At 42.7% G+C, this 12,029-nt stretch overlaps 1 protein-coding gene across 4 annotated transcripts in view; it reads left to right on the plus strand.

The window, feature by feature from the left end:
* The window catches only part of LOC109876184 (uncharacterized), a 171,861-nt gene that overhangs the window by 143,203 nt on the left and 16,629 nt on the right, over positions 1 to 12,029 (plus strand). For all 4 annotated transcript variants that reach the window (XM_031828060.1, XM_031828061.1, XM_031828062.1 and 1 more), the window contains 4 exons: positions 5,657 to 5,995; positions 6,121 to 6,420; positions 11,219 to 11,533; positions 11,693 to 11,986. In XM_031828060.1, the coding sequence (XP_031683920.1) occupies positions 5,657 to 5,995; positions 6,121 to 6,420; positions 11,219 to 11,533; positions 11,693 to 11,986 (1,248 nt within the window). The remainder of the gene's footprint in view (positions 1 to 5,656; positions 5,996 to 6,120; positions 6,421 to 11,218; positions 11,534 to 11,692; positions 11,987 to 12,029) is intronic.

Consider the following 12,029-nt stretch of genomic DNA (forward strand, 5'->3'; position numbering starts at 1 on the left):
TAAATTGTGTAAAAATAGCCCATGCATGAAAAAGGATTGATTGTGACCAGCCAGCTGGAGGGAAAACAGAATAGCCTACATTGATCCAAAACATACAAACTGTTTACATTATAATTGCTGTTGTCACAAACAGCTTGGTGAACATTCCTTACATCCTTTCTCAGCAGGTCCAGTCCATGGACATTCAGTAGTCATTACGATCATCGAGCCGTCTCTTGAGGATATGCTTATGAACAAAAAAGCTCAGCTTGTGTGCGATGTCGATGAAATAGTTCCTGGCTTCATGAGCGTCAAATGGGAAAATGACAATGGAAAGACCTTAACCAGCCGAAATGGTGTCACTGACAAAATTGCCATACTTGACATCACTTATGAGGACTGGAGCAATGGGACAGTATTCTACTGCGCTGTAGATCACTTGGAAAACCTGGGGTCCTTGATAAAGAAAGCCTACAAGAGGGAGACCGGTAAGACAAACTGCATTGGTTTCCCTCTCACTTTTCTTTTTACTTAATTGGGATTTCATATTTACGATGTTTCAAAACCTATTAAACAGATATCCAATTGTCCATCATGTGGGAATTAAAAATGATGATAGGAGATTGTGTAGACTAGTGAAAAGTGACTTTAATTGTCAGAGTTGCAAGGAACCAAATGGAGCTGATAGCAATTTGATCTGGTTAAATCAGATGATGACTGACTGCAAAATGACAAAATGCTTTTCTGTGATGGGTCCCTTTGGCCTCTCAAGACGAAACTCCTGTGAGGGAAGACATTGTTTGATTGGCTTAATATAGGCAGCATTTAGCTAAATGTAAATTGTTTGCCAAGTACTTGCATGGGGAGAAGCCCTGACTGTTCTCTCATGCTTCCAGGAGGAGATCCACAGCGTCCATCTGTCTTTCTGCTGGCTCCAGCAGAACAAACTAGTGATAATACGGTGACCCTGACTTGCTACGTCAAAGACTTCTACCCCAAGGACATTTTAGTGGCTTGGCTTGTTGACGATGAGCCGGTGGAGAGAAGGAGCAGTTCAGCATTGTACCAATTCAACACCACTAGCCAGATTCAATCAGGAAGGACCTACTCTGTCTACAGTCAGCTCACATTTAGCAATGACTTGTGGAAGAACGAAGAAGTGGTGTATAGCTGTGTAGTTTACCACGAAAGCATGATTAAGTCCACAAAAATTATTATGAGGACCATTGACAGAACCTCAAACCAACCCAACTTAGTTAACCTCAGCTTGAATGTGCCTCAGAGCTGCAAGGCCCAGTAGAGGTTGCATTGTGTTTTGTTGATGTGTGTTGCCGCGTGTTACCTCTGCTGTTTGTGTCAGTGACATAACATGTTGTGTGTCTTTTAAGTGCAGAATCAAAATCCAAATAAAAACTTTAAATCATTAATCCTGTTGATGTACTGTATGTCATGCAGTTCCTACTCATGTCTGTCCCGTCTCCCCACTTTTGTGCCTAGCTTCAGTATCTCTGTTTGGGGAAAATGTCAACTCTCAGACTACTAAAACTAATGATAAAGTGACAATACAAGTCAAGCAAAGTATTGATGCTTCACATTTGCAATCAGGCCAAATTACCATGCAATATATCTGTAATACAGTAATGGTGGACACTGAATAATGTATTAGTATAAAGCTTATTTTGCACACTGAGCTATAGTCTTGTAAACAATAGAGAAGTGATATACACTCACATTGTTAAAATGTTCCCCTGAGGACAGGAATGAACTATGGAAGTGTAGCTCTAGCATTAGCAACCCAGTTATCTGCTGTTTCAGATATTCTCCTCATGTCTTTGGTGTAATCAGATGTAGTGCATTGAACTTAATCAGGCTGTCCTGTCTTCTTGTTGTTTGGCTTTGTGTGCTTCTGTTCCCGCTACTGGGTCTCACCTATAGAAATGCTATATGCCTGTTCTATTGATTCAAGTCTACCACCATGGGTTTGGAAATGGATGAGATATGACTAGGGTTCGTTCACAAGAAGCAAGCCAAGCCAAGTAGAAGTTGGAAGTCCCCATTGATCGGCAAGTGTGCCGTTTGGCCAAAGCAAGTCAGGGTCACCTTCACTGCTGGTTTGATATCCTCATGTTTTAGATTTTCAATGTGTTGTATTCGTTAAGTAATAACTCAGTAATTGATGAAAGGTCATAGGGGGTGAGGCAGAAAAAACATGCTCAAGTCCAATAGACAAAGTATGCTTTAGATTTTTTTCTCACGTCCTACCGAATATCACAGTATTATCTATGACTGAAACCGGAGACAGTATTATCTATGACTGATAGCGGAGACAGTATTATCTATGACTGATACCGGAGACAGTATTATCTATGACTGATAGCGGAGACAGTATTATCTATGACTGAAACCGGAGACAGTATTATCTATGACTGATACCGGAGACAGTATTATCTATGACTGATAGCGGAGACAGTATTATCTATGACTGATAGCGGAGACAGTATTATCTATGACTGATAGCGGAGACAGTATTATCTATGACTGATAGCGGAGACAGTATTATCTATGACTGATAGCGGAGACAGTATTATCTATGACTGATAGCGGAGACAGTATTATCTATGACTGATAGCGGAGACAGTATTATCTATGACTGATAGCGGAGACAGTATTATCTATGACTGATAGCGGAGACAGTATTATCTATGACTGATACCGGAGACAGTATTATCTATGACTGATACCGGAGACAGTATTATCTATGACTGATACCGGAGACAGTATTATCTATGACTGATACCGGAGACAGTATTATCTATGATTGATCCCTGAGACAGTATTATCTATGATTGATACCGGAGACAGTATTATCTATGACTAATACTGGAGACAGTATTATCTATGACTAATACTGGAGACAGTATTATCTATGATTGATACCGGAGACAGTATTATCTATGACTGATACCGGACACAGTATTATCTATGACTGATACCGGAGACAGTATTATCTATGATTGATACCGGAGACAGTATTATCTATGACTAATACCGGAGACAGTATTATCTATGACTGATACCGGAGACAGTATTATCTATGACTGATACCGGAGACAGTATTATCTATGACTGATACCGGAGACAGTATTATCTATGACTGATACCGGAGACAGTATTATCTATGACTGATACCGGAGACAGTATTATCTATGACTGATACCGGAGACAGTATTATCTATGACTGATACCGGAGACAGTATTATCTATGACTGATACCGGAGACAGTATTATCTATGACTGATACCGGAGACAGCTGTACTATGCATGGTTTCCCATAAAACAGTTGAAAGTATACCCATTCCAACCGTTTGACACTTATTGATAGCCCCTTTAGATCTGCAATGAACAGTAAGGGTAGGCTAGATGCAAAACTCCCCCTTGTTAACAATATGGCTGGAGCGATGGCGGAACTAAGATCTATAACAAATACTTTCACATTTCTTAGGAGCCATCAAGAAGTGTCCAGAAGTTGGGGTTTGTGATTGGGTTTCAGACTGGGCACCAGAGTGATGAGTAACTGTTTTGACTGCCTACTGACACTGTTCTCATATCCACATGCAGATTGTCTCGTGTTGACTGACTGTCCATGCAGCAACACCATGGAAACCGACAGGGACAGCATGGGAAAAACAGCCTTCACCTTCATCATACTCTTCCTCATAACTCTGCTGTATGGTGTTGGAGCAACTGCCATCAAGGTAATGCCTTGTTGGGAATCTGGGTTTTTTACTAAATGGGATAAGCTTTTGTCAGATTTGACTTTTTTGTAGCAGGTTAGGGGAAAGGGGGATACTTAGTCAGTTGTCTTGCACATTTAACCCAACTCCTCTGAATCATAGAGGTGCAGGGGACTGCCATAATCAACAACCACATTTTCAGAGCTGAGGGAAATGTGGGTTAGCTGCCTTCCTTGCTCAGGGGCAGAACAACAGATTTTTACCTTGTCAGCTCAGGGACTCAAATCAGCAACCTTTCGGTTACTGACCCAATGCTCTAACCACTAGGCTACCTGCCGCAGCAGGTTAGGAGAATTAACGTAGCAGGTTAGGAGAATTAGGATAAAGTTAGGAAAGAGGTTAGGGTTAGCTAAAATGCAAAAATAAAGTTAACTTGACAAAAGCTGTATCCCTTCTAGCCATGACCGTAGTGTGGGAAGAGTAGTGGGAAAGGAAGACATTTTGGTTTTGAAAGTTCCATAGTCTGTATGGATCCACATTCAAACAAACAATCCATGTATGCGTGGTAGAACTTTCAGTAGCAACATGAACAGATTCTAGCAAGACATGAATGTACACATAGGCCTATTTTGTGTGTTGCAATTCTCTGCAAGAGGCATACTAGTGAGAGGGAATACAGTAATAACCTAAATATATTATATATAACTTAAATTATAACTATATTATTATATAGGCCTAATAGTTATATTATATATAAGTATAGTTAATTACACAAGTCATTTTATTGAAGTGTCAGCTAATAAAAATAATAATTGCATCTAAATAGATGTCACAATTACTGTAAGTAATTTAAGTGAACAAATGTTTGCTTCTTATTTCAGGTGAAATGAAGAAATGTTGAAGTACTTGAAGAAGATATAACTTTTCATACTTACAATACAGTATATGAATGGATACAATACATGTAACTGTTCTCCTGCTTGTCTTTATTGTTGATTTTGTTTGAATAGTTCAACTGTAGAGGTTAGATTTGTAAATATTTCATTGTGCCTTTTTAAACTATGAAGATAATAAATGTGTAACTGAAGTGAACAACAGTGTATTGTGCATTTCTCCATCCATTAGAAAGAAAATGCAGCTAGAATGATGCATTATAAACACATTAATTAATTACAGTTACATTAGTATAAGTGTTTTAAAAGTGATTTTAGAACTGCATGGCTGTTGTGATATGTGGATGAATCTACAGTAAGTAATCCACCTCTTATTTTTGCTGGATGCTGTTTGCGCACTGGGTTCTGCATGAACACATCTGGAATCAGTGGGCCTTGCTAAACTTGGTATGCAAACTTTTCAGAAATAGCTTGATGGGTTGTCAAAACAACGAAAGTGTAACACTGAGTGGTAAGAAGTTACATAATAGAAATATAGAAGATAACTCTTCATGCAGATAGCTCAAAAACATGCAAATGGCAACTGATTTCCTTAAGCAGAAGTAGACCTCACACCTGGCTTCTAATACACACGGTTGCTCAACATGTTTCACTTCTGTTTTTTGGGATGCTTTTTTGGGACCAGGGTGTTACCCCACGCTTCCGCTTGCTGCATTCCCTGTTCGCTGAGGCCTGTCCTGCTCTAACACCTGTGTTTCACAACCCTCCAACTCCACATCTGACCACTACCATTACCACTTCTCAGTGCCCAGCCAGCCAGCTACCTAATAGGTCCATAGCGCCATCTAGGTTATGTTAAAACTCATTACACTCAGCCCAGGCCTGGTTTTCATAGACTGGGTTACTTTAAACTGCATAAAAAAAAAGGTATGAAGAATTTGATTTAAAGTTTACAATCTGACTTTACATCTTGTTAATCACCAAATCGGAAAAAATTGTAAAAGTCAAAAAGTGGCCCTGAATTTTCCTCCTCCTTCCACTTTGTATTAGTGCAGCGGGTCATTCCTCCAAATATCACACTGTATCCTCTCTGGGAGGAACTGGAGGTGGGATCGAAGGTGGGAATCCTCTGCATCCTGAGTGGGTTCTACCCTGACAAGCTGAGTGTTGAGTGGCTGCTAGATGACAAGACTGTGACCACATCTCCAGTCCAGCGGAAGCTGCAGAGTGTAGAAGGTGAGGAGAAAACATTCAGCCTGAACAGCCAGCTGGAGCTGGACCGGAGCCAATGGACTCAAGGGTCAGAGGTCACATGCAAGGCAACCCACAATGCAGCACAAGGACCACCTACAGGAACACCAGTCTCCAGGACCACCAGCATTTGCTCAGGTGGGTTTCAGTGACAGCACTATGTATTGGGCCAGAGGATGGGTATAGAAAAATGTACAATTGAAAAACCTAGTAACAATCCAAATCTACAAGTCTTGTGAATTCTCCATCTGTTTTACTTTCAGCGTTTCCCTCGTCTACTCCATCCATCGACTTGGAGACCCCCAGATTCAGGACAGTGATGACACAGACTGAGGTAACAGCTACATGTGTTGTCCACTCTGCATATGACGCCAAAGTGTCCTGGCTTCTGGATGGAAAAGACCCAACCAGCCGAACCCCAGTGAACCAGGCCAGCAGCACAACTCAGAGCATCAGCAGTAACCTGACTCTTCCCTCAAGCCAATGGAAAACCCTGAACACAATAACATGCAGAGCTGAACATCGCTGCTTCAACTCCACAGAGAAGACCAGTAATGTTAAAGGTTAGCATGGAACTTTGTGATCATATATTATATATATGAACCTTTATATAACTAGGCAAGTCAGTGAAGAACAAATTCTTATTTACAACGACGGCCTACCAAAAGGCAAAAGGCCTCCTGTGGGGATGGGGTCTGGGATTAAAATGAATAAATAAATAAAATATAAACATAGGACAAAACACACATCACAACAAGAGAGGTAACACAACACTACATAAAGAGAGACCTAAGACAACAACATAGCAAGGCAGCAACACATGACAACACAGCAAATAAAATCCAATCAATTTTTTTGCCACGTGCCCCAAATACAACAGGTGTAGTGAAATGCTTACTTACAGTGAAATGCTTACTTACAGGCTCTAACAAACAGTGCAAAAAAATGTATTCAGTGAACAATAGGTAAGTAAAGAAAGAAAAATAACAGTAAAAAGACAGTGAAAAAAAATAGTAGCGAGGCTTTAACAGTAGCGTAGCTACATACAGACACCGGTTAGTCGGGCTGATTGAGGAAGTATGTACATGTAGATATGGTTAAATTGACTCCTCCCTATAGGCTGTCTCATCATTGTCCGTGATCAGGCCTACTACTGTTGTGTCGTCTGCAAACTTAATGATGGTGTTGAGTTGTGCCTAGCCATGCAGTCGTGGGTGAACAGGGAGTACAGGAGGAGACTGAGCACTCACCCCTGGGGGGCTCCAGAGTTGAGGATCAGCATGGCAGATGTGTTGCTACCTACCCTCACCATCTGGGGACAGCCCATCAGGAAGTCCAGGATCCAGTAGTAGAGGGAGGTGTTGAGTCCCAGGATCCTTAGTTTAGTAATGAGCTGTAAAGGTACTATGGTATTGAATTCTCCTAGCATTCTCACATAGGTGTTCCTTTTGTCCAGGTGGGAAAGGGCAGTGTGGAGTGCAATAGAGATTGCATCATCCGTAGATCTGTTTGGGCGGTGTGCAAATTGGAATGGGTCTAGGGTTTATGGGATAATGGTGTTGATGTGATTCATGACCAGCCTTTCAAGGCTACGGACGTGAGTGCTACGGTTCTGTAGTCATTTTATGGGATAATGGTGTTGATGTGATTCATGACCAGCCTTTCAAGGCTACGGACGTGAGTGCTACGGTTCTGTAGTCATTTAGGCAGGTTACATTCATGTTCTTGGGCACAGGGACTATGGTGGTCTGCTTGAAACATGTTGGTATTACAGACTCAATCAGGGACATGTTGAAAATGTCAGTGAACACACCTGCCAGTTGGTCAGCACATGCCCGGAGCAGACGTCCAGATAATCCTTCTTGCCCCGCAGTCTTGTGAATGTTGACCTGTTTAAAGGTCTTACTCATGTCGGCTACGGAGAGTGTGATCATCTGATGCTCTCATGCATGCCTCACTGTTGCTTGCCACGAAGTGAGCATAGAAGTGATGTAGCTCGTCTGGTAGGCTCGTGTCACTGGGCAGCTCACTGCTGTGCTTCCCTTTGTAGTGTGTAATAGTTTGCAAGCCCTGCCACATAAGACGAGCGTCGGAGCCAGTGTAGTACAATTCAATCTTAGCCCTGTATTGGCACTTTGCCTGTTTGATGGTTCATCAGAGGGAATAGCAGGATTACTTATAAGCTTCCGGGTTAGAGTCCCGCACCTTGACAGCGGCAGCTCTACCCTTTAGCTCAGTGCAAATGTTGCCTGTAATCCATGGCTTCTGGCTGGGGTACGTATAGTGGAGAGAACAAGTCTTTGATACACTGCCGATTTTGCAGGTTGTCCTACTTACAAAGCACGGAGAGGTCTGTAATTTTTATCATAGGTACACTTCAACTGTGAGAGACGGAATCTAAAAATCCAGAAAATTACATAGTATGATTTTTAAGTAATTCATTAGCATTTTATTGCATGACATAAGTATTTGATACATCAGAAAAGCTGAACTTAATATTTGGTACAGAAACCTTTGTTTGCAATTACAGAGATCATACGGTTCCTGTAGTTCTTTACCAGGTTTGCACACACTGCAGCAGGGATTTTGGCCCACTCCTCCATTCAGACCTTCTCCAGATCCTTCAGGTTTCGGGGCTGTCGCTGGGCAATACGGACTTTCAGCTCCCTCCAAAGATTTTCTATTGGGTTCAGGTCTGGAGACTGGCTAGGCCACTCCAGGACCTTGAGATGCTTCTTACGGAGCCACTCCTTAGTTGCCCTGGCTGTGTGTTTCGGGTTGTTGTCATGCTGGAAGAACCAGCCACGACCCATCTTCAATGCTCTTACTGAGGGAAGGAGGTTGTTGGCCAAGATCTCGCGATACATGGCCCCATCCATCCTCCCCTCAATACGGTGCAGTCGTCCTGTCCCCTTTGCAGAAAAGCATCCCCAGAGAATGATGTTTCCACCTCCATGCTTCACGGTTGGGATGGTGTTCTTGGGGTTGAACTCATCCTTCTTCTTCCTCCAAACACGGCGAGTGGAGTTTAGACCAAAAAGCTCTATTTTTGTCTCACCAGACCACATGACCTCCTCCCATTCCTCCTCTGGATCATCCAGATGGTCATTGGCAAACTTCAGACGGGCCTGGACATGCTCTGGCTTGAGCAAGGGGACCTTGCGTGCGCTGCAGGATTTTACTCCATGACAGCGTAGTGTGTTACTAATGATTTTCTTTGAGACTGTGGTCCCAGCTCTCTTCAGGTCATTGACAAGGCCCTGCCGTGTAGTTCTGGGCTGATCCCTCACCTTCCTCATGATCATTGATGCCCCACGAGGTGAAATCTTGCATGGAGCCCCAGACCGAGGGTGATTGACCGTCATCTTGAACTTCTTCCATTTTCTAATAATTGCGCCAACAGTTGTTGCCTTCTCACCAAGCTGCTTTCCTATTGTCCTGTAGCCCATCCCAGCCTTGTGCAGGTCTACAATTTTATCCCTGATGTCCTTACAGCTCTCTGGTCTGTCCATTGTGGAGAGGTTGGAGTCTGTTTGATTAGGTGTGTGGACAGGTGAATTTTATACAGGTAACGAGTTCAAACAGGTGCAGTTAATACAGGTAATGAGTGGAGAACAGGAGGGCTTTTTAAAGAAAAACTAACAGGTCTGTGAAAGCTGGAATTCTTACTGGTGGGTAGGTGATCCAATACTTATGTCATGCAATAAAATGCCAATTAATTACTTAAAAATCATACAATGTGATTTTCTGGATTTTCCGTCTCTCACAGTTGAAGTGTACCTATGATAAAAATTACAGACCTCTACATGCTTTGTAGGAAAACCTGCAAAATCGGCAGTGTATCAAATACTTGTTCTCCCCACGTCCTCAATGCACTTATTGATAAAGCCAGTGACTGATGTGGTGTACTCCTCAATGCCATCAGAACAATCCCGGAACATGTTCCAGTCTGTGATAGCAAAACAGTCCTGTAGTTTAGCATCTGCTTCATCTGACCACCTTTTTATAGACCGAGTCACTGGTGCTTCCTGCTATAATTTTTGCTTGTAAGCAGGAATCAGGATGATAGAATTCTGGTCAGATTTACCAAATGTAGGGCAAGGGAGAGCTTTGTACGCGTCTCTGTGTGTGGAGTACAGATGATCTAGGATTGTTTTCCCTCTGGTTGCACATTTGACATGTTGATAGAAATTAGGTGGAACTGATTTAAGTTTCCCTGCATTAAAGTCTCCGGCCACTAGGAGCGCCGCCTCTGGGTGAACGGTTTCTTGTTTGCTTTTTTCCTTATACAGCTGACTGAGTGCGGTCTTAGTACCAGCATCCGTTTGTGGTGGTAAATAAACAGCCACCGAAAGTATAGCTGAAAACTTTCTAGGCAGATAGTGTGGTCTGCAATTTATCACAAGATACTCTTCTTCAGGCAAGCAAAATCTAGATACTTCTTTAGATTTTTCGAGCACCAGCTTTTGTTTACAAATTTGCACAGACCCCCCCCCCCCCCCCGTCTTACCGGAGTGTGCGGTTCAATTTTGCTGGTGCACCGTATTTCCCGCTAGCTGAATATCCATGTCATCATTCAGCCACGATTCCGTGAAACATAAGATATTACAGTTTATGATGTCCCGTTGGTAGGATATTCGTGATCGTATCTCGTCTAATTTATTGTCCAATGATTGCACGGTGGCGAGTAATATTGACGGTAACAGCAGCATCCCACTCGCTTTCTGCGGATCCTTACGAAGCACCCCGCTCTGTGTCCTCTGTACCTGCGTCTCTTCCACTTGAAAATAACTGGGATATTGGCCTTGTCGGGTGTTCTGAGAATGTCCTGTGCGTCCTGCTTGTTGAAGAAAAATGATTTGTCTAATCCGAGGTGAGTGATCGCTCTGCTGATATCCAGATGCTATTTTTTGCAGTAAGATACGGTTGCATAAACATTATGTACAAAGTAAGTTACAAATAACATGAAAAATCCCCACATAATAGCACAATTGGTTGGGTGCCTGTAAAACTGCAGCCATTTCTTCTGGCGCCATTGGTAGCAACACAACATAACAACAACATGGTGGCAACACAACATGGTAGCAGCACAAAACATGGTACAAACATTATTGGGTACAGACAACAGCACAAAGGGCAAGAAGGTAGAGACAACAATACATCACACAAAGCAGCCACAGCTGTCAGTAAGAGTGTCCATGATTGAGTCTTTGAATGAGATATATACAGAGAGAAGTACAGCAAAACATTCAGTATTCTTCTGTCCTCCCCCATAAAAAGTAGACATTATTGACACTGAAGCCAGATCAGTGTTTCCTTTCTCCTGTTCACCCCTCTCCTCTGTGTGTGTGTGTTCTCCAGGACCTGCAGTGAGCAGCACTACCACAGTGCTGATCAGGAGGTCTCTCCCAGAGTTACTGAAGGGAGACAGTGCTGTGCTGGAGTGTGCCATCACACAACTCTCCTCCAGTGACCTCTACATCACCTTTCAGGCCAATGGGGTTGATTTCCCTGAGAAACAGTATGTGGATCTGCCTGCCTCCAATGGCCCCCATTCGCTCACCAGACAGTTCTCTATCCCCAAATCACACTGGAAGACAGACAACACTTTCACCTGTAAAGTTAACCAAGGTTTCTCCAACAGCTGGGTGTCTAGCTCCAATGTCAAGCTTTTTGGTGAGTAAACTTCTCTCATCTGACCCAATTATACCTTCTCAAATGCTTGAAAATGCAGAAAGGCCTACCAACATGAAATTATGTTTCCATTGTTTGTTGCATGATATTCATTCAGCACTCCAGGGCTAAAATTGAAAAAGGAAATGGTGTTCTTTCCAGGTGAACTGTCCATGGAACTCCTTCTAGTCCCCAGTGAGGAGTCGTCTGGCTCAGGGACCCAGAAACTCATGTGTTCTGGGTGGGGCTTCAACCCTAAGATCAAGTGGCTCTCTGGGCCTGAACAGAGGTCTGCAGCAGACAATGAGATAAGGATGGGGGAAGATGGACATGTGACACTAACCAGTCATATCACAGTAACACAGCAGGAGTGGAATGAGGGAAAGGACTTCATCTGTGAGGTAGATGACAAAGATCTTCAGAAAACTGTCAGGAAGAGCACCAGTTTATGCACAGGTAGTTTGTAAACTTACAGAAGCTCCTTACCTGTTTAAAGTTT

The sequence above is a fragment of the Oncorhynchus kisutch genome, linkage group LG6, assembly GCF_002021735.2.
Source record: "Oncorhynchus kisutch isolate 150728-3 linkage group LG6, Okis_V2, whole genome shotgun sequence".
In the NCBI taxonomy this organism is placed as follows: Eukaryota; Metazoa; Chordata; class Actinopteri; order Salmoniformes; family Salmonidae; genus Oncorhynchus; species Oncorhynchus kisutch.